We start from the raw sequence: 23,178 nt of genomic DNA, 5'->3' as shown, positions 1-23,178 counted from the left end.
TTATACAATAAAATACAAAATAGGATTAATCAAAAGAGGATAAGTCATAAGTGATTTAGTTGTGCTTTTTAATTGTGATTTGGGGCAAGCATGTTAAAAAAAGTCTATTACATGTAATCAGCAGTCAATGGATGCGTGATGGAATATAAATACTATATCTTCAGAAATACACATGTACATGGCATCCTTAGGACTTCATCCAGCTGATGTATTTTTTTGGCTATTAATTAAACAAAATCAAATAAGAAAAGAAAAATACTTGAATATCCTCCCAAATCAGGTCCTTCTGAGCAGTAGGGACCTCCTTCCAGTTCTCGTAGGTGACGTCCACCTTATCACGAGCCCAAATCCCCAAATATGTTCTTAATTTCTTCCTGTGGGGACCGTCGGCCTTCCCGGTAGTAGGATCAACATGGACCACAGGTCTCTCAGCACCAAGTGGTCTAGTGGACAACGATCGTAGACGTAAGGCTTTGCGTGTCCGCTTCACGGCAGACGGGGAAGCCGATGCGTTCGAAGGAGGAGGAGGAGGAGGGGAAGCAGGTGGAGAACCCATGATCTTTTATACAATAAAATACAAAATAGGATTAATCAAAAGAGGATAAGTCATAAGTGATTTAGTTGTGCTTTTTAATTGTGATTTGGGGCAAGCATGTTAAAAAAAGTCTATTACATGTAATCAGCAGTCAATGGATGCGTGATGGAATATAAATACTATATCTTCAGAAATACACATGTACATGGCATCCTTAGGACTTCATCCAGCTGATGTTTGTCGCCAGTTTCATCATCCACCACCCTTACCTTCTCTGCCTTCTCATGCTTATTGTTGACAAACCCATATTTATGCCTTCTTCCCTTCATGTCTTGTTTTATCACAACTTTAACCGAATTTCCTATCTTCAGCACAGTTGAATCTCCTGTCTTATTCTCCAATGACACACTTTGGTTGGTTGTATCTCTTTTCTTCATATGTTCTAGTGCTTCAGCTTCAGAATGCATAGAGCAATCTGAACTTTCCAGTCATCACCAAAGGCTTCTGCATCAGCATTGACACTCTCCACCCTCTTTGGTTTATGCTTCTGTGCTGCATTCCGTGCTTCCTCCTTATAATTCTCAGATTTATTAGTGGTCTCACTAGAAGAATCAACACCAATCCGTGCCTCTTCCTCCTCTACCAGCTCAATATCTTTCGTTTCACCTTTGTTTTTGTAAACTACACTGTAATTTACAAAACAAAAGTTGAAAGGAAAGATATTGAGCTGGTAGACGAGGAAGAAGCATAGATTGGTGCTGATCGTTCTAGTGCAACCTCTAATAAATCTGAGATTTATAAGGAGGAAGCATGGAATGCAGCACAAAAGCATAAACCAAAGAGGGTGGAGAGTGTCAATGCTGATGCAGAAGCCTTTGGTGATCACTGGAAAATTCAGATTGCTTTATGCATTCTGAAGATGAAGCACTAGAACATATGAAGAAAAGAGATACAGCCCATCAAAGTGTGTCATTGGAGAATAAGACAGGAGATTCAACTGTGTTGAAGATAGGAGATTCGGCTAAAGTTGTGATAAAATAAGACATGAAGGGAAGAAAGCATAAATATGGGTTTAACAACAATAAACGTGAGAAGACAGAGAAGAAAAGGGTGGTGGATGATGAAACTGGCGACAAACATGAGTTGTATGAAGTCCTAAGGATGCCATCTAAAACAAAATACTGATGCCTCAATAAAAAAAATGTAGTTGTCACTTACTTGCTTTGGTGACCTCTGTCTCTACAGAAAATTACATTAGACGATGTTAATCAATTCTCCTTCATTATGATCATTACGATTAGCATGAACGTCGTCAACTTCTTCTTCTCCGACAATGTTAGGAGTGATTTGAGCGGTCAAAGGACTAACATAGGTGTCCATGTATGAATCATCATCTTCTACATTAACACCAATTGTTTTGCCTTACAGAACCACGCACCACCTTTCATCACAAGGGTCTTGAACGTAAAATACTTGTCTAGCTTGTTCTGCCATGATGAAAGAGTCATTGTGGTAACCAAGTTTCTTTAGGTCTACCAGAGTAAATCCTATATCATCGGTGCGCACACCGGTGTTGCTGTCAACCCATTTACATTTGAAAACACATACCGTAAATTTGACATAGTTAAGCTCCCAAATTTCATCAATGAACCCAAAGTAAGGGATGGAAGCTACACAGGGATTGGTGTCATTGACACTTGCAAAGTGTTGAGATTCAGCCCTTAGGGTGACCCCGCTGTTCTGCATTGTACTTTTCTCATCTTGTGCTTTTGTGTAAAATGAATACTTGTTTATGTCGTATCCTTGCCAAGTTATAACATTTATTTTAGGCCCATCTTCTAGCTTTCTTAATGTTTCTGAAGCATTCTCATCTGCAAAGATTGTATCTTTAAACCAATCACAGAAAGTCTTGTTATGCTTTTTCAACACCCAATTCTTTGACATTTTTGGATTATTCTGTTTGACTAAAGCTTCATGCTTAAGTATGTATGGCAAAACTTCATTACTGTTGTTCAAGACATACAAGTGAGCTTGTAACAAATGTTCTACACTTGGAGTGATCACATGCAGTCCTCTTGAACCCTTACCACCGACTCTGTCATCATGTCGAGACTCAAGAAGGCCAACAAGTTTAGCCTTCTCTAAGTATTCTGAACAAAATTCAATGGCTTCTTCTGCAATTTACCTCTCAACAATAGATGTTTCTGGACGATATAGATTCTTTGTATACCCTTTTAAGATCTTCATGTATCGCTCCACCGAGTACATCCACCGTAGATAAACAGGACCACAACATTTGATTTCTCTAACCAGATGCACAATCAAGTGAATCATGATGTCAAAGAAAGCAGGGGGAAAATACATCTCCAACTGGCACAGTATAATTGCGGCCTCATTTTCCAACTAATCAAACTTGACAGGATCAATGACTTTGCTACATATAGCATGGAAGAAAAAGCACAGGTGACTTATCACTAACCTGACTTTGTTTGGCAAGATGTCTCGTATAGCCACGGCTAACAATTGTTGCATGAGCACGTGACAATCGTGAGACTTTAACCCTACAAGCTTAAGCTCCTTCAACTGCATAAGGCTCTTAATATTTGAAGAGTATCCTTGTGGAACCTTCACCCGATGAAGACACTGACAAAAACTTATATTCTCCTTCTTGGACAAAGTATGGCAGGCTGGGGGCAAGTAAATTTTCTTCCCATCAGACCTTGGATGCAACTGTCATCATATACCCATATCAGCTAGATCTTGACGGGTATTCAAGCCATCCTTCATCTTGCCTTGAATGTTAAGGAGCGTCCTAATCACACTATCACAAACATTTTTCTCCACATGCATAACATCAATACAATGTCTAACGTCAAGATCAGACCAGTACGGAAGATCAAAGAAAATGGATCTCTTCTTCCATATGCAACTCTGACTTTTATCCTTCTTTTGGGTCTTCCCAAATACAGTATTCAGGTGTTGAACCTGCTGATATACCTGCTCACCAGTCAACGGTATCGGTGCAATATCATGCTCTTGACTTCCATTAAAAGCTTTTTTCAGTCATCTGTAAGGATGATTAGGTGTTAGAAAGCGGCGATGCCTATTGTAGACTGTTTTTCTCCCATGTTTAAGTTGTATGTAACTTGTGTTTTCTTCACAGATGGGACATGCATGATGACCTTTAACACTATAACCGCTGAGATTCCCATATGCTGGAAAGTCATTAATGGTACAAAAAAGCATTGCACGCATTTCAAACGTCTCCTTGCGAAACGCATCAAACACTACAACCCCCTCGTCCCACAACTTTCTCAGATCTTCAACCAACGGACTTAGATAAACACCAATGTCATTTCCTGGCTGTCTTGGGCTCGATATCATCATAGCCAACATCATGTATTTTCGCTTCATGCACAACCAAGGAGGCAAATTGTAAATTACTAGCAGAACTGGCCATGAATTGTGTTGAGTGCTTAAGGTGCCATATGGATTCATTCCATCATCAGTGGCTAGTCCAAGTCTAAGATTTCTTGGCTCATTCCCGAAATTCGGATACAAACCATCAATCTTCTTCCACTACGAGCAATCAGCCGGATGACGGACCGTTCCATCAGAAATCCTTCCATTTGCATGCCATGTAAGGTCTTTTGCGTCGTCCTCATTAGAAAAAAGATGCTTAAACCTTGGAATGATTGGAAGATACCACAAAACCTTCGCTGGGGGGCCCTTGTTGGAGTTTTCATCAGAACTGCTTTCCTCTTCATCCTTCACTTTGTACCATGAAGTCCCACAGATAGGGCATTTCGAAATTTCTTGGAATTCATGCATGTACAATATGCAATCATTGGGGCAAGCATGAATCTTCTGATACTCCATACCCATCGGACACAATATCTTTTTCGCCTTATAGTAACTTTTAGGCAACGTGTTGTCCTTTGGAAGCAGATTGTGCACTACCTCAAGCAGTGAGGTGAAACTTTTGTCACTCCACCCATACCTGGCCTTCACATTAACCAGACTTAACACAGTAGACAACAGAGTTAAGGAATTCTTGCACCCTGCATACAAAGGCTTCTTTGAATCACTCTGCTAATCCTTCATACACACGGGCGTGTGCTTGCAGGAAAGACTCTTGTCCAAGGTCACGAATCATGTCCTCCAACCGATCTCCCATTTCTACATCAAACGGTTCAGATTGGGACCCACTCTGCATGTCTGTGACTTCACCATGCCATATCCACGTCGTGTAATTCTTCTTAATCCCATCACACAATAGATGATCCCGTATGTCATCGAGTAGCTGTCGTCTTCCATTCAAATAGTTGATGCAAGGACAATAATATTTTCCTTCTTCATTCGGTCGACCTCTTTCTGAAGAAAATTGCAAGAACTGTTCGACGCCATCCTCATAGTCTGGGCTCATGCGACTTTCATTCATCCAACTTCGATCCATCTAAGCAATTCCATGCATGAAAAACTCACTTTTTTATTTATAGGTGTGGCCCTATCCCATTTAGGAAAATTGTCTTTTATGTTAGCTTCAAACGTCAGGGTTACCATTATTTACAAAAATTTGACTAAATTTCGGCAGCATTTCACATTGGTCTCCAAGTACACGACATGACATCGGTGAAATGAATTTCCCGATAATCAAGTATGCACTCAGAGAACAACTTGAAATGCAGTGAACCGAAATTTAATCAAATTAATGAAAATAATAATAACCTTCACGAATGAATCTAACATAAAAATACCAGTCTCCCCAAACTGTCCAAATGGACAATTCAAGAATAAATACAATGACTAATGCAAACTGTCCGCAAGAGTCATTGCATTCTGTCTCAAACGGGAATCTAAGGTTCACTCAGCATGAACAACAGTTGTTTATGTAGCAAATTACACTGATCACATAGAAGAACATACAAAAGGTCAAATTCAATTACAGAAAAATATAGATATCAGCAGTTGTTTATGTAACTAATTTCAAATGTTGGGTTTCAAGGGTGCTTATGCTTTATTATTGTGGTTGGGTATATGTGTCTGTGTGTGTATCATGAGGGTCTGTGTGTATCATGAGGATGTGTGTAGTTGTCATGCTAGTAAAATTTGAGGGCAAACTAGTGATCAATGTTGTTTTGTGTGATTACAGATTATGGAAATCTATCCACTATTGCTTTAAGTCTGAAGGACCCTGTTAGTGTGAAGGAGAGGAGGGAATGTTTTCTGCAGGGTTTGGGCTTAGCTGATTCTGCAAACCAACTATCTTATGCCTAAAAGCAAGGATGAAATCCTCACCTTATGACTGCCCTTGAGCTTCCTGTGAGTGATTGGGAGGACAAATGGATTGATGTGTACTTCGACATAAGTTCAAAGTTGCTAGACATTTGCAATGCATTTAGCTCTGAGCTTTCACGTCTGAACCAGCGAAACCTTCCTCTTAAGTGTGCACTGCACAATTTAGACTGTTTTTTTTTTGTTTTGCTCAGCGAAAATAGATAATATATGTGCGAGAGCCAAAGGGCAGGAAGATGAAGACAATCTCTGGACATTGTGTTTTGGTAAAAGACATATCAGTTTCGAAAGCAGCTAAAATTCTCACAAAGTTTGTCTCTGCTGACAATGGTACTTCTCATGTCATCAATGCATATCTCCACCGAGCTTCTGCATCTTTCAACGAGCTGAAGCTGCTCCACAAGGAGCTTCGATCATCTCACTCTCATGAGAAGCACAAAAGGCACACAACAGAGAATGGTAATGAAAGTGGGAAGGTAGTGGGAAATTCTGTTCAAAGTGTTGATATTAACAAGGAGCTCAGCCTTGGGCATGTGAAATTTGATCAGTTCAAAAGGCAACAAAGTGGCAGTGGGAATGCTGATGGTGAAAATTTTAGTCAACAACTTGAATGAGTTGGAAGCGGTTCATGCCTCTGGGAATAGAGACATGCAGCTAGTTCACTAATTATGCAGTAGCCTAACTCTGGTAGGTTTTGGGGGGGTGTTCCTTTGTAGGATTAGTAGTATTTTCGGTCTGTTAGTATTTTCTGTGTGTGGTTGTGCTTTGTGTGTGTGTGTGTGGCTGTCTGTGTGTGTGTGTGTGTGTGTGTGTGTGTGGGTGTGGGTGTGTGTGTGTGTATGTGTGTGTGTGTGTGTGTCACTGTATGTGTGTGTGTATGTGGCTGTGTGTGTGTGGGAGTGTGGCTGTGTGTGTGTGGGAGTGTGGTTGTGTGTGTGTGTGTGTGTGTGTGTGTGTCTGTGTGTGTGTGTGTGTGTGGGTATGTGGGAGTGTGTGTCGCTGTGTGTGTGTGTGTGTGTGGTTGTGTGTGTGGTTGTTTGTTTGTATGTGGGTGTGTGTGTGTGTGTGTGTGTATGTGTGTGTGTGGTTGTGTGTGTGTATATGGGTGTGTGTGTGTGGCTGTGTGTGTGTGTCAACAGCACAAGCTGGATTTCAAAGTTAGCTTTAGAGGCAGGAGACAAGTGGTGCTGAGCGACACGATGTGCCCATTCTGTTGCAATCATGAGGAGGACGCTGCCCACTTGTTCTTTAACTGCAGTAAGACCGTACCTCTATGGTGGGAGTCATTATCTTGGATCGGAGTAGTGACTGCACTTCCACAAAATCCAAGGGATCACTTTCTACAGCATGGGCATTAGCTTGTTGGTAACACAAAGTCTACAAGGTGGAAGTGCTGGTGGGTTGCAGTAACGTGGACAATTTGGCAACAAAGGAATAAAACAGTCTTTCAAAACCAATGTTTCAACAATAGCAAAGTCATCGATGATGCCCTACTACTACTTTGGTCATGGCTCAAGTCCAACGACAAAGACTTTACAGTACATTTTAACCAATGGGCTACTAATCTAACATTAGGTTTCTGTACCTAGCCTAGGAGTAAGGGGGATGGATTGTTGTAGTAGGGTGTTACATAGCTGGGTGCTGTGGTGCTGGCTTGGGTCCTATCAGTAAACATAGGAACCAGCTGGCCCCAAAAATACTGTAATTTTAGTACCAATGGTACTCACTGCACAAAAGTGGTTCACTCTTCTGCTTTTCTTATTAATTAGTCATATGCTTGTGTTAGTTTATTTCTAATTTTATTATATTGCAGTTGGGGTAGGGGGTACTTTAAATCGTCATATTCTAAGGCAGCACAACATTCCAATAAATCCTAAGATTGCAAGGCAGCATGATTTTGGTAAAATTTTAGTGGAATCAGGCTTTGAGAAAGCTATTAGGTTTGTGTTAGATGGATGCCCTACATCTACATCTACATTGCTGCATCATTGTTTCCCACTCTGTCATGAGTTGAAAGCTCTAACCTCTGCTACAGATCAGAAATCAAGCAAACCTTAGATCAACACATTGAAAGTGGTTCACTTTCATCAGAAATCAATAGCAGTGCTTCTCAAGTGGATTCAGCCCAACCTATTATTACTAGTCCTGGTAAAGACATAGATTTTCTCACTCTAAAGCCCCCCAGCTTGAACCCATGGCAGAAGAACCTCATGTGCTAGAAGGAGACAAAGACATGGCTACCACAACTGATATCCAAAACCAAAGTCAAAGTCACAAGCAATTGGAAGCGGAAGGGAGATTAAAAAGCAAAATTGTTTGTAACAATCAGGTGTTGGAAGAGGCCCAACAATTATGGGACTTGGGGACAAGCATAGGCTTCGAAGCAGACACATGTCACTCTGATTTTATTCAAAGCTTTGCAGATATGGAGGCCAGAGACAGAAATGAAGCTATGGAGTTAGGAGAGAGGAAAACTCATAGATGAATATTCTTTCCTACAACATTAGAGGGCTGGGTAGAGGCATTAATGGGCCTCTATCAGGAACTTGGTTGGGAAGCTTAAAGTGGATGTCCTGTGTTTGCAAGAAACAAAAAGGGATTCTTTTTCTAAGGCAGATTGCCAGGTTTTGTGGGGCCACCCAGATGTTGCTTGGGAATGGCAACCTGCTGACAATACTGCTGGGGGGTTGTTGTGTATTTGGGATAATAAACTATGGAGCCGAATTTTGAATTCTAAATACAGAGGTTGGAGAGGCTTGGAAGGGGGGCCACCAAAGCCTAATTTCTCTCATTGGTGGTATGACTTGAGATCCATTAATCAACATGGGAGTATGGCTGAGGTTTCTAAACGGTTTATTTGGAAGCTGGGAAGAGGTGATCAAATTTTGTTCTAGGAGGACTCTTGGGTGGATGGGGGGATAACTCTTAAAGAAAAATATCCAGAGCTATATCGAATTTCCTTACAAAAACATCACATAGTAGCAGAGTTGGGCTCTTTCTGTGAATCGAGGTGGGAATGGAAATTCTCCTGGAGGCACAATTTGTTTGATAATGAAATGGGGATAGCCTCAGCTTTTATTGATCAGTCTGTTGTGATCAATTTAAATGCTAGTAGGGGTGTCTTCTAAGAGCTGGATTGTGTGGCAGCCTATCATAAGGAAGTTTGAAGCCAAACTTGAAAAATGGAAGCAAAGAAGCCTATCTATAGGGGGCAAAATCACTCTCATTAATTCAGTTTTATCAGCCTTACCTATCTATTTACTATCTTTTTTTAAGATCCCCAAAAAAGTGGTGCACAAGATTGCTTCCATCCAGAGAAATTTTCTTTGGGGAGGTCATCATAAGGCCAGCAAGATTCCTTGGGTGAAGTGGGACACAGTTTTCCTTCCTAAAAACAAAGGGGGCCTAGGGATTAAAGATTTGTCTAATTTTAATGAGGCTTTACTTGGCAAATGGGGGTGGGAGCTGGCTAATAATCAGAACCAACCTTGGGCTAGAATCTTACTCTCCAAATATGGTGGGTGGAAGGAGCTGATCTCTGGTGGAAAGAGTAAATTTTCCTCTCAATGGTGGTAAGACTTAAAGGTTTTCTTCCAGCAGCAGCACAACAATTGCTTTATTGATAACCTCAAGTGGAGGGTGGGCTGTGGTACCAAAATCAGTTTCTGGAAGAACAAGTGGCTGGGGGATAATTTAACTCTTGAAGCAAAATATCCTACTTTGTATTAAATAGTAACCCGAGGAAAGCAAATGGAAAATACTAACATACCAACATATGAATTCATTTATTAGAGTAAAAATGGTAGGCTAATTATACAGGAAAAGCTAATACTTTATTGTGAGTTCAGTCTTGATAATATACTAGCAGCATTTAGTGTAATAGTCTTTTTTCTTGTGTACAATCATTGTCTTAAGTTAGAACCTATGATCTCAAGTATACTATCTAAATTCTTCACCACTTAGCTGACTCTAGTTGGTTTAGTGTAATAGTATCTGATCGATACAGAGATGGCGCGCCTAATTTTAGAAGTATTATCATAACAATGGTTGGAAGATACTTGAAACCTAACCTTTTAGACCAAAGCCAAAATCAAACAACTAAAACAGAAACTAAGTGTCCAATTTTATGACTTTGAGCCCAAGGAGAGGCTTTCCATCTTCAACTGGTGGGTGTTTAATATTCTAATTGGAACAAGACTGATGGGGGTTTGGGGATCAAGGATATTTCGAAATTCAATGTAGCTTTGATGGGAAGATGGATATTGGCCTTTGCATCTGATCAGCAGCAGCTTTGGGCCAGAATTATAATCTCCAAATATGGAGGTTGGTCAGAATTCCAAAATGGTAGAGACAAAGGGGGATATTCTCATTGGTGGAGGGACCTTAGAAAGCTGTATCAACAATCTGATCACAGTATTTTTGAAAATCATTTGACTTGGAAGGTTGGGTGTGGGGAAAAAATCAAATTCTGGACAGATAAGTGGCTAGGGGAAGACTGCACTCTTGAGCAAAAATATAATAAGCTTTTCCTGATTAGTAGACAGCAAAAATCTCTCATTTCAAAGATGGGCGATTTTACTCATGATAATTGGAGGTGGGACATGAAGTGGAGGAGGAACTTATTTGATCATGAAAGTGATTTAGCTGTGCAGTTTATGGAGGAAATCAGTTCTATCCCTATTTAGAGACATGCTAAGGACACCATGATGTGGTTGGCTAAACCTAGTGGAGAGTACACTACTAAGTCAACTTATAGTTTATTGATGAACCCCAGCACAACAAGCTCAGATGGGAAGATTTTCAAGACTATTTGGAAGCTGAAAATCCCCCCTAGGGCAGTGGTTTTCTGTTGGAGGCTTATTAAAAATAGACTCCCCACTAGGGATAATCTTCTAAGAAGAAATGTGGGTATCCAGGAAGTTGATTGTCCTTTGTGTGGCTGTGTGCAAGAGGAGGTCGGTCATCTTTTCTTCAATTGTAAAATGACAAAAGGCTTGTGGTGGGAATCCATGAGACGGATTCAGGTAGTAGGTCCTCTTCCACTTTCCCCAGCTTGCCCTTTTACTCAATTCTGTGAAGGTTTTGGTGCAACTGCGAATCATAGCAGAAGGTGTGGGTGGTGGATTGCCCTAACTAGTTCTATATGGTAGCATAGGAATCTACTGATTTTCCAAGGAAAATCTTTTGATTCCTCTAAAGTCATGGATGATGCTCTCTTTCTAGCTTGGTCATGGTTAAAGGCTAGAGAGAAAGACTTCAACATTAGTTTTAACCACTGGTCTTCCAATATCTCGAATTCCTTTGGTTAGTTTGGTGGGGTTTTCATGTTCTTGTTGGATTAGTTTGGGTTTTTCTTTTGGAGGGCAGCACCTTGGTGCATTGTACTTTCTTTCTATGGTACCACTGGTACTGTTTTATCTAATAATATATATCTTCTGCCTTCCCAAAAGAAATTGGAACCATTACCGCCCAAACTCTCTTGGTTTACATACAAGACAAGGTTGGTTTTGGACTTGGTTATGGGATCCCAACCATTGGGCTAGTCGTTTCAGTTTTGGCGTTTCTTTTAGGAACTCCACTTTATAGGCATAGATTGCCATCAGGTAGCCCCTTAACAAGGATGGTTCAGGTTTTTGTGGCTGCTATGAGGAAGTGGAAGGTACATGTCCCAGATCATCTAATTGCTCTTCATTAAGGCTAGTAATCTAATTGCTCTTTAAATTAGTAAAAATGCTATTTTTTGGTCTAGAACACGGGTATCTCTCCACCATAGACAATCTGGTTCGAATTAGGTAAGATCATTTTGAGCGGCAAAGTTTTTCCTTCAAATATTTAACGCAGCTGCAAGTAAAAATGTTATTATCATCGCAAATAAATATCAATCAAATTTGGTAACTAACTTAAGCAATTTGGTCTTCAAGTTGGTGTGTATCAGGCAACCAAATTGACTGGCTCAGAACTTTATTTTTCAATATTAAGGATAAATTTACCTAAATATTAATTTTTCAAACTAAATTGAAAATTTTAAAAGTTAATGATTAAATTCATTTTTGTAATATGAAAAGGATTTAAATTGATTAATAGAACTAGTATCAAAGCCACCAAATTGATGCAGTGCAGCTTCTAGAATAGCACAACAATCTTATAACCTTGACAAATTTTTGCAGCTTCCTTGACAAGTAAAGACAGGCCAAACATCACCATGGATGCTTTGCATTGTGACTCAAGTTGAGGAAACCAACCAAATGATGAAAATGGTCCCGGTTTTGATTACTACATGCATTCCAAGCATCATCATAGCTCAAACCACCACACTCTTTATCAGACAAGGCACCACACTGGACAGGAGAATGGGACCCCATTTTGAAATCCCTCCAACATGTCTCATAGCACTAGTAAGAAACTATAATGACTTAGTATCGTCTTAGTCTAATTTAAATCTCCAAATTCACAGTAACATGAATGGGTAACAAAACCTATTGTTTGGAAAAATAATCATATTGCCTAGTCTCAGCTTAGTCAAATATCAATCATATTAGTTAGTCTAACTAAGGTTTCGAAACATCACAACAGAGACAGACCACTGAACAATGGATTTTCATCTTTAACATAGAACAGAGACATACCTTTGATGGCTTCCCTGGGAGTCTTAAAGCCAAGCACAATGGACTTCCAAAATCGATTCCCACCCTTTTCGGGGCTCTTTCCTTTCCTAGTTTTCTTCGACCTGCGAAAGTGAGCAAATGTTAAAACGAGGAACGCCTAATGTTAAAACAAAAGGATGTACCTTAATCGATAAGTGGCAAACACGAAATCCACAAAGACGAACTCCACAATGTGGTTGCAGTCACGAAAGCGCAGCCCAGTTTGCGACAAAGACGAACTCAGGCAGAAGGAGAAAGAAGAAGAACGCCCTGGGAGTACCCTTTCCGGGACTCTTTCCTTTCCTAGTTTTCTTCGACCTGCGAAAGTGAGCAAATGTTAAAACGGGGAACGCCTAATGTTAAAACGAAAGGACGTACCTCAATCGATAAGTGGCAAAGACGAACTCCACAAAGACGAACTCCACAATGTGGTTGCAGTCACGAAAGCGCAGGTCAGTTTGCGACAAAGACGAACTCAGGCAAAAGGAGAAAGAAGAAGAACGATAGGGTTCAAGCGCGCGGGTTGTGCAATTTCAAATTTTTAATATAAAATGATAACAACATCGGTTTTTTAAAAATAATCGATATTAACATCAACTAGGTAACATCGGTTTTCTTAAAACCGATGTTAACATCAACTTGATAACATCGGTTTTTCCCAAACCGATGTTAACAACGAGATACTAACATCGGTTTTTCCAAAACCGATGTTAACTACTCCATAGTAACATCGGTTATTAAAATAATCGATGTTAATATCGAGTAGTTAACATCGGTTTCGGAAAAACCGATGTTAACTAAGTCTACTTATTTACAAAAATGCCACCGCACTTTTGATAACATCGGTTTTGTGAATAACCGATGTTAAATCTAAAAATTGTAGTAGTGCCCTATCATGATTAATAGTGTCCAAAACAACTTTATTATACCAAAAGGCAACAACGAAAATTGAGAACTGCTTCTCAAGATTTTGAGCATTGAAAAAATGCAGCTGTAACTTGGATCATGATGGATTATGATGTCAAATGCAGCTGAACTAACTATAGATTATGATGTCAAATGCAGCATAGTGAGTAGATTATTCTAAAAAATCACACAACAACAAATCTAAATCAAGCTAACATGCATATCATAGTCACCCCATCATAAAGAATCCAATGCTTTTTCAAAACCCAAAACCCAATCCTGTCAATCGTATATCCCGTAATAAACTTTATGCTCACAACACATGCATACATCCCCATAATCAAGCTCTTCCATAAATTCTGATCGTATATCGAAGTTGCTTTATTGAGCTAAAAATTTTGAAGTTCCTTCAGTAATTTCTTTGTATACCTATATTGTTCTTATTTTGATCTTGTAACTGATCCTTAGACTTAAGAGAACTCAAAAAATACTTTTATTCTCAAAAGGCAACAATTTTTTCATTCTTCTCAAAATGCATTTGATATAATCAGACAAGAACCTTGGATCATGATGGATGTGTTCTTAGTCAGTCACTTGTGGTGGGAGGAATTGGTTTGGAGCTGTAACTTCATGTATGCCGAAAAGTTTATGCAGTTTGCAGAATATAAATATCTTGATTATTTTATGTTTTGCTTCAACTAGCTTAACACCCAAGGCAATCTCACAATCTCTTCTCTCGTTTGATATTGTTATATTTTGTTTCAACTAGCTTAACAACAACAACACATTCCACAAGCGCGTGAATCAATTACTATAGGATTGTACAAGTTTAATTAGAAGTTTTAGGTAACAATCTTAAATAGGCAATTGCGTTAATTATTTGAAAAAAAAATCTGTTATTCATAATATAACAAGATTACCTAACAAGATTACCCCAATGCAAGATCATGTCTTCAAAAAAAAAAACACATTCCGCTAACAATCTCATCTTTCGCTTGATATTGTTATGTTTCTGTATAATAATATAATATATATAATTCTAGATTTCCAGTGTTACTTTAATAAAAGATACCTATTCGAGTATGTGTAAAGATGGCTGGCGTATACAATTGACACATGAGTGCTAATAATCTAAATTCTAAAAAGTAGGCGATAGAATAAAAGATGATGATACGTTGTTAATATTTATATAAACACCCACTATTTCAACGGCCCCAAACCATAGCATACCATACAATTACTAAATGCCACAAAACCCACACAATTGCACAAAAACAAGCACACTCACACTATAGACCCAATTAAGTGCACATATATAAACTACGTGACATGCACCACTCACTATGTGGCATGGTGAACTTTTGAAACCCAATTAAACTAAGGTTTTCCGACTTCAATTATCACCACCATCTAATTCTAATACCCTAGATTGGCAGAATAATCCATCAGCTCATAAGGTTTTCCAATTAAACTAAGGTTTTCCAAATTCTCTCTCTATGCTGCATTTGACACATCCATAATCTCAATTATGATCCACTCACTATGCTGCATTTTCCAAATTCTCTCTTTTGAAACCCAATTAAACTAAGGTTTTCCAAATTCTCTCTCTCTCTTTTGAACACATCCATCAGCTCAAAACAACTATAGATTATGATGTCAAATGCAGCTCAACTAACTGCCAAGAAATAATGTATTGTAACAAGAAATAACTGTTATGTATCTTTGAGTAATGTATTTTTACACTATAATAGGGTGCACATGTGTCATGCCTAGAAGATATCATATTAAACATAACATAATTGACCACGTGCTACAACGTGAAACCATGAAAGTAGTCTGATGATCTAAAAAAAAAAGAGGAGGGGTGAGGGAGTAAAATACCTGAGATCCAAGAATGGTAGCTTCCTTTTGGAGAAAAAGTGTGAAATGGCTGGTGAGATTGAAACTTCATGTTAACCATTTCCCTGGTGGCACAACAAGGAGAGCTCCACCATCAAATGCATAGTGGCTGAGATTGCTAATAGCATATTGAAAGGCCTTTGTGTTAGATGTTTTTCCATCACCAACACCACCAAAATCAGTCAAAACTGCACTGTGTTTTCTGCAGCTGATAGCAGGGTACTCAAAACAGTCCAATCCATTGGCCACTCTGCATTCAACAACCCTCACTCCTTGTAATCCCAATAACAAAACTATGTAGATAACCCCCACAACCTGTAGAAGAAAATCATAGTTTATATCAAACAGCAAAACACAACAAAGGACAAGTTTCCCTGTCCTAAAACTCAAATTATTGCATTTTTGTAGGTTTCCAATACTGCAACTACAGCTGCATCGATCACATTACCAACATTTTATGCGATTTACTAGAGAACGTTAACCGCTATTTTAAAACCTTGGAAGGTAATCAATTTATAGAAATGAATAAAGCAAAAGAGGGGTCTATGAACAAGAACAAAAACAAATCTGGGCACAAAAACAAATCTCAAAGGAACATACATGCATAACATAACATAGGTGACAAACCACACAAAAGCTTAGGTGAGGACATTCTGCATTGCTGCTAAGTGCACACAGCTATTATCACAGTTGGTACGCGTGTTTCTTATCAACAGCACCAGTTGCAAATACAAGAGGGAAAGAAGTATTTAAGTATTCTTGAAATTTATTCTAAACTAGTGAGTATTTGACATCTAACATCAATTTTATCATTATCAAATCTCTGATTTTTTTTCTCTGTAACCAAGTCAACCCATAATATTTGTTAGAATTAGTAAAAAGTACTAGTAAGTGGCAAATATTCCAACAAGAAATTTGATTAATTAATAATTAAGATTTGATGAGATAGATAGATGTTAATTAATAAATGAATTACCTGTAATCGTGGTGATCAAAGATTTTCTGTAGCTTCCAGCGTTTAATGGGCCACTTAGACAAAACAGTGTTGCCGTATTGAGGAGCCCAGCTTTCAGCGAAGACATAGTTCATTCCCAGAGCACTCGCCAAGAAAAAAAAAGAATACCAAAATCGGAACACTCCATTCCAGCAACACAAACCACTTCCTTCAGAATCCTCCATTCTAATCATAAGAACAAATCATTTCCTTGAAAATCCTCCATTCTAATCACAACAACAAATCAGTTCCTATACAATCCTCCATTCTAATTCTAATTATAACAACTAATCATTTCCTACAAAATCTTCAACATTGTTAACTCTAATAACACGAAACTACTTCCTCCAAACCTGAATTCACCAAAATAAATAAACAAATAGAAACAAACAGAGCGTTATGAAGCCTGAAACATTGACCCGGAGCGGTCCAAGAGAGTATCGATGTAGCGGAGACCGAACCACTTCCCGAATGCGACGCTGGTTTGCACCAAGTGGCGAGCCATGAGCAGAGGCTTCCGCGAGCATATGGCTGCGATTTTTGGTATCTAGTATTCCCTAGCGAATCCGCCTTCGTCGCGCTCAGCTCAAATAGGTACCCCGACTTTGCCGTGAACTCATCGTCACCGGACTTCATGGCGGCCCATCGAACGACGCGGCAACTCCGACGAGGTCGAAATTGGAGATAACGGTTTGAAGTGAGAGAGGGGAAGGAGGGAGAGAGAGAAAGTACGGGAAGGAGTAGCATTTTTGTTCTTCAGAGTGTTGAAGTGGATTTGACTAAAATACCCGGCCCGGTTCATAATCCAAAGGCTTGTGGCCATTTTGGAGTTTGATTTCAAGATGAAATGAATATCATTGCTGAAACTAACAAGAAATTGCCATAAAAAATAATGTTAATCTAAATTAATCCATAAAAATAATGTTAATCTAAATTAAAATTTAATATTACTAATTAATATATTTTATCTTTAAAATTTTGAACAATTATTAACTAAAAATTAATTTAAATGGAATGGTTATTTTTTGAGATTGAGTATTTACTAAAGAAACAAGAGACTAGTATTCAAATTTAAACCGTCTTAAAGAGTTTTACCTACACCAACAATCGTAGGTATAAGACTTTTGAGGTTATACCTACATCAACTGATTATAGGCACATGTTCTATGAAGTTTTATCTACATCACATAGTTGTAGGTATAAGTTTTTTAGAATTTTGCCTACACTGTGATTTTGTAGGTAGCAATCCTTTTGAGTTTTACCTACACTAATCAATCATAGGCACAAGTTTTTTTGAAGTTTTACCTACACAATGTAATTGTAGGTAGAAGTCTTTTTTTAGTTTAAATGAATTTACCTACACCAAATAATGTTTGGTACAAATCGTTGAGTTTTACCTACATTAGTTAGTTGTAGGTAGAAATACTTTTGAGATTTACCTATACTAATTCATGTCTGTAGGAAAAAAGTGTCCATAAGCATAGGTCATTTTTCTTGTAGTGTTTGTCCAAGAATAGTACAAGTATCAACATTTTATATCAACCTTTTTACCATGCATTTTATCTCTCTTCTTCTGCATTCTGCAATTGTTTATTTTTTAATTGAAATTAAAATAATTGTGTTTTTTTTCAGTGCCTGTGCTTTAAATTTGTACAGGTTCAGTGTTCTAGTTTTGGAAAAATGCCGTCTGAAGCTATTGAATGGGTTTTGGGAAAATGATAGATGCGACATTCCTAAAACTTGTTTAATCACCTGGTAAACTTTCCAGCTATCATAAAGTTACTTGTTCCAAAAACATAAAATTATCACCCATTAAACTTTTGAAAGTTCCAAAGGGTCGCTTGTTTAAAATCTGGAAGCGTTCCATATATTTTATTCCATTATTACATGGAGTTTTCAAAGGCCAGAGTGGTTCCAATTTTAAATTCTGAAAACAGTAGATAATCAGTTATTATCAATTATACTACTAATCTTTGGTAATTTTTTTATCAATTCCAAGTCTCCTTTCTCTTCGCTGGTGGAAGCACATTTGGGTGGTTGTGCATCCCCACACCATAGGTATAACTTTCTTCTCCTTTTCTTTTCACCAATTTTTTTTTTTAATTTGGAATTTATTATCAAATATTTCTTTGCCATGTATAACAACTATTTATAGTTTTTCCCTCACCAACTCTTTTAATCACTTCCCCAAGGTTTTCCATTGCATGCTAACATTGCTTTTGCTCAAAAAGAAAATCTGTCTTTTATCAGTCAGCTGGTATCAATGGAAGAAGGAAAAGAAACTAAGGGGAAGTTGACAACAGAGCCGATGATACAGAGGACAACTGAAGAAGAGAGGGATAGGCTGAGTGAGTTACCTGATTTTGTTCTGCTCCATATAATGAATTTTATTGACACAAAAGATGCACTTAGAACTTGTATCTTGTCCAAACGATGGAAGGACCTCTGGAAACATCTTACCACTCTCTCTTTCGATCAATCTACTAGCTTGTTTGATGAAAGAAGGGTTGTCAATTTTAACAAGTTTGTATCTCAGGTTCTATCTTGTCGGGATGGTTCCATTTTACTTATTAACGTTCGTTTAGTCATCTTTGAATCAATAGGGTCTCAACTGCTGAATAGGATCATGAAATATGCTGTGTTGCACAATGTCCAACGGTTGACTATGAATATTCCTTTCTTTTATGGAAAAATATCCACTTATCTTGACCCTATCATTTTTTCCTGTCAGTCTTTGACATATCTTGAGCTTCACAATATATCTTGTTGGCCTCCTTTGGAACTTCCAAAATCCCTGCAGTTGCCAGCATTGAAAACCTTACGTCTCACCCGTGTCCTTTTTACTGCAACTAACAATGTCTGTGCTGAGCCCTTTACAACCTGCAACTTGTTGAATACTTTGGTCCTTAATGATTTCTTTTTGCACAATGATGCAAAAATACTCTTCATATCTAATTCTAACCTTTCCAGTTTGAAGCTGGAGAACCTGAAGATACGGGACACCTTTCAACACAAAGTTGTGCTTTCTACTCCAAATCTTAGTTCTCTCACAGTCTGTATTTTTGGGGCTTCAAGTTTGAGTATTCAACCACTCTCCTCTACATGTAATCTTTCATGTCTTGAAGAAGGAACTATTGACATCGCTACTGATATATCTCATCCAGTTCTCATAGGCTGGCTGCAAGTTTTCACTAATGTAAAGATATTGACACTTTCATATGAGACGCTTAAGCTAATACTAAAAGTAAGTCACTTTTATTTGTTTTATGCTCTTTTTATTTTCATAAGGCTCGTGAGATGTCTGCATTATTATGTCAAAGTTTTTTCACTATACTCATTCTTGCATTTAGCATTTCACTAAATCCATTACAATATGTCTTCAATTAACTCTAATTGAGTAGGATCTATCAAATCTTGCTACAATGGGAAGTCAACCTCCGTGCTTTGTTAAATTGGAATCATTGAAAGTTGTAACATATCTATTCAGAGTGATATCTGATGAAGAAGTAAACAAGGCAGTGGAGTACCTACTTCAAAACTCTCCACTAATCAGAGTTTTGTTATCGAAAAAGTTGTATCATGGTTCTTTACTTAACTATTTAGGTAAATGCTTTTACATATTATTCAATTTATTTCATTTTCTATTTCCCTTTCTAGCTGATGCTCTCTTCTTACAACAAATTATAGGGTGCTAGATTTTGATTGCCTTGTTTATGGTTTATTGTAGGTGTTTTCTTATTTAACTTGGATGAATATTTTTAAGAAATCATCAACATGGTGAATGTGTCTGAAATATACAATTATTTTATTCTGCTGACGTGATTAGTAAAGTTCATGCTTAAACTCTTCAGGTGTAGATGCTTTACAAATTATTCAGTTTTTACCTTGTTTTATGATTTTCTTCGTGTCTAACATTTTATTACAGCAGATGATAGATTGCTATGGTAGTTGCCTTGTTTCTATTGCATGCTATAAATGTGGTTTTTTATTTGGCTTTGACAAATGAAAGTTTTATATTTAAGAAACTATCACTGTGAGGAACCGCATGATGAACATCTGGTATTAATGTTAAGAAATACAGTCTTAGGTGCTATAAGAAACTGGCAGTACATGGTTTAAAGTACATTATTAGCAGAAGAAAATACATAATGGCATGCTCAAATTATATCATTTATGTAGGTAGGTAAAACACAAAAGAAATAGCAAGGAAAAAAATGAGAGTTTGATTATAAATAGATACAAAGATTGACTGATTAAGTACACTAAATAAATAAAAAATTGTAAATGATGATTAAAAAATGGAAGAGAACATATTACATAGCAAGTAACAATTAACAAAGAAATGAGATGAAGCCTGTAATGAAAAGAATATAATACATGGGTATAAGGAGAATTGAGAACATACTCGTGGTATTTCTAATTCAAGACAACATCAATGAATATAACATTGTGAGACTGGGTACCTGAACAAATCCAAAACAGATATGATATTCAACAATTACAAAGGAAATCAAAATATATTCCTCAAATTGCAAGCAGAAAGAAAAAAGTTATTTTCCCCTAATGAAAATACAGTTATTAATAGAGATAAGGACAAATTTGGAACACTATATGTATACTGTTCTTTATACGTAATATTTTCTCACATTTTCCATCTTTACTACCAGTTTACACTCTTTTTTTGTTTTACAATTAATGACTCATCTCATAGATTTTTTTAGTTAATATTTACTTAATTTTCTTCTACTAATGGAACTTATCCTTAGTTTTACACTTAAAATTAACAATAAATATTGTTTTTATTTATTCAATAAGTATTTATTAGAGTTCAATATTTAAACAATTGTGTAAAAAAATTATGTTCCCTCGTTTGACACAGGACCCGTCCTTGCTGGTCTTGCCAATCACAATAGAAGCCAAATTGGACCAAGCTTGGAGTGGGATCACAATCATCAACACCATAAGGGAGGCCTATGACCTTCATGTAATGCGTATCCTTTGCGACACATATTAGGTTAAGAGCTTTTGTGATAAGCAACACCCCACCAAGAGGGGAAAATGGTGAATGGAGCATTTATTGGTGTAACATAAGTATAGGCAAAACACGAAGAAAGCGAGGTAGGTTACAGAGAAGAGGAAGTACAAAAATGGAAGTTGGGTGACCGTTAGATAGGGAATCCTGGGAACCATCACTGTCAAGATTGTAGGCTAAGGTTTTTTATGCATAGTTTGCAAACAAGAAACTGTATTCATCAATTATAAAGGAAAAAAAAAACATTTTCATCAAATTGAAAGCAGAAGAGAAAAAGTTATTTATTAACAGTGAAAATATAGTTAAAAGAGAAAAGACAGGAATTTGGAATCTGGATTTATGGAATAGGTCCCAAGACTAGTAATAATTAGTAAATTCTTAATGATCATTTTCCTACTAATTTAAAAGATTTGTACAACTCTAAATAAAGTGTAATGTTCTTTCACTACTTAAAAGAATGTTTTTTACGACGATTTTGAGGGGCTTTGGTTTTCAACCGTCGTTGAAGTCACTATCGTGGAAAGTCTTGTACTAGAGCTGTGTTATAATTTTTTTTTAAAAAAAAATAAAAACAATTGAGAATTCTGAGACGGTTTTGCACAAAAATAGTCTTAGAATATTATTTTTAAAAACAAATTAAGGATTCTACGATGTTTTATCCAAAAACCGTCTTAGAAAATACAATGATCGAATTGTCTTAGAAAGTCTTTTTTTTTAAATGACTAGAAATTGATTATAGCTACCCAACCATATTTGCACCCACATTTATGCTTATTTCTTTATTTAAAAAATATAAATAGCATAATCCTATTGAAAATGAATAATAATAAACAGCTAGAATGAAAAGGTTCATGACAGAAAGCCAAAATACATTACCTAAATAAAAGACATTTTCAGTTCAATTATTAAGTTATTTATATTATTAAATGTAGTTGAAATGTTTTCATATCGACCAATATAAAAGGTAAGCTAATTCTACAAAGTAGTTGTGTTCGTTGCCATGATTCATGCATGGAATGATTATTAATATTAAATTATTAACTTGGGCGTTTGCATCTCCAGATACAAGAATATTTTAAGGATATGAGAAGGCTAGAGCAGTACCTCTTGTAGAGTGACGCTCAAGCTTGAATAGAACCTGGCATAAATGTATAATATAGAAATAAAAACTAGCTTTAGTACCATTAATTTAAACATGTGATGTTACATGCCTTTCTAGAAGGAATGAAAAGATATACCTTAGCTTGACGGACATGATATATAAGTATATATAGTAGAGTCATCAAAGCAAATACCAAATATATTATCTTTGGGATAGTAGGCAAGAGATGTTACTATAGGTGGTGGAGACATTATAGTTGTCAAAGTCTGCGTAAGGCAAATGTGTGACATACATTAAGTTAAATATAAAATTAACATCATTTTTTTTAACAATAACATTAGGTTAAATATAATAACAAAAACATCATTGTAAGTAGCAAAATAAAAGCAACAAGCGTGATCTCAATATAAAGATTAAGAAAGAAAAACATAGGACACGGAAACAAAATTTGCATTGAGTTTTTTTTTCCCATACAAAATTGCAGGATGTAATAACCAATGATAAACAAGCATCAAATTGATTGCCTAACAAAAATATTAAAGCCTAAACCTGAATTTTTTGGAGCTGATGTAGATGCTTCTGAATTACAATGGTGCATTAAAAGGTTTAGTTCTTGATTATGATTTTGAAGCCACTGAAATTTTAGGCTAATAAATAGAATAGTCTATAAGTTTTACGTGTAGCAAAAATATTAATGCATATCCACAAATCAAGAATAGTAGTAAAAATAATATATAAATAATTTGTGCGGTAGCACAATGTTAAAACCTT

At 37.0% G+C, this 23,178-nt stretch overlaps 2 protein-coding genes across 8 annotated transcripts; one reads left to right on the top strand and one right to left on the bottom strand.

Moving 5' to 3' along the window:
- Positions 1-274: 274 nt before the first annotated feature.
- Positions 275-17,108, bottom strand: LOC114372668. Of its 4 annotated transcripts, XR_003658259.1 has the most exons (6): positions 16,256-17,105; positions 15,262-15,594; positions 12,853-12,893; positions 12,618-12,792; positions 12,457-12,557; positions 276-559 (listed from the first exon to the last, which is right to left on the bottom strand). XR_003658259.1 is itself a non-coding variant. In XM_028330351.1 (5 exons), exons 2-5 carry the CDS (start codon positions 15,338-15,340, stop codon positions 444-446), a joined length of 471 nt encoding a protein of 156 aa, XP_028186152.1. In that variant the 5' UTR covers positions 15,341-15,594; positions 16,256-17,108; the 3' UTR covers positions 275-443. The 4 variants fall into 4 exon arrangements, 1 of the variants encoding a protein (XP_028186152.1); XM_028330351.1 differs by lacking the exon at positions 12,853-12,893 and having other exon boundaries at positions 275-559; positions 16,256-17,108; XR_003658257.1 differs by having other exon boundaries at positions 12,618-12,893; positions 16,256-17,106.
- A 1,070-nt stretch (positions 17,109-18,178) lies between these two features.
- Positions 18,179-21,561, top strand: LOC114370932 (putative F-box/FBD/LRR-repeat protein At1g78760). Of its 4 annotated transcripts, none has more exons than XM_028328339.1 (4): positions 18,183-18,331; positions 18,524-19,517; positions 19,675-19,876; positions 21,153-21,561. In XM_028328339.1, exons 2-4 carry the CDS (start codon positions 18,537-18,539, stop codon positions 21,248-21,250), a joined length of 1,281 nt encoding a protein of 426 aa, XP_028184140.1. In that variant the 5' UTR covers positions 18,183-18,331; positions 18,524-18,536; the 3' UTR covers positions 21,251-21,561. The 4 variants fall into 4 exon arrangements, with proteins under 4 accessions (XP_028184141.1, XP_028184140.1, XP_028184139.1 ...); XM_028328338.1 differs by having other exon boundaries at positions 18,505-19,517; XM_028328337.1 differs by having other exon boundaries at positions 18,184-18,331; positions 18,466-19,517.
- Positions 21,562-23,178: the final 1,617 nt, after the last annotated feature.

The sequence above is a fragment of the Glycine soja genome, chromosome 10, assembly GCF_004193775.1.
Source record: "Glycine soja cultivar W05 chromosome 10, ASM419377v2, whole genome shotgun sequence".
NCBI classification, from domain to species: Eukaryota; Viridiplantae; Streptophyta; class Magnoliopsida; order Fabales; family Fabaceae; genus Glycine; species Glycine soja.
The sequence above is the reverse complement of the archived record's forward strand: the minus strand, read 5'-3'. Positions and strand labels throughout refer to the sequence as shown.

Excerpts from the sequence above, each read along its gene's own strand:
- LOC114370932 (XM_028328339.1), top strand. The coding sequence starts at position 18,537 with ATGGAAGAAGGAAAAGAAACTAAGGGGAAGTTGACAACAGAGCCGATG. Across the intron at positions 19,518-19,674 it reads CGCTTAAGCTAATACTAAAA|GATCTATCAAATCTTGCTAC; the intron begins GTAAGTCACTTT and ends CTAATTGAGTAG. Across the intron at positions 19,877-21,152 it reads TTCTTTACTTAACTATTTAG|GACCCGTCCTTGCTGGTCTT; the intron begins GTAAATGCTTTT and ends CGTTTGACACAG.
- LOC114372668 (XM_028330351.1), bottom strand. The coding sequence starts at position 15,340 with ATGGTTAACATGAAGTTTCAATCTCACCAGCCATTTCACACTTTTTCT. Across the intron at positions 12,793-15,261 it reads CTACCATTCTTGGATCTCAG|GTCGAAGAAAACTAGGAAAG; the intron begins GTATTTTACTCC and ends TCACTTTCGCAG. Across the intron at positions 12,558-12,617 it reads TTTGCCACTTATCGATTAAG|GTCGAAGAAAACTAGGAAAG; the intron begins GTACATCCTTTT and ends TCACTTTCGCAG.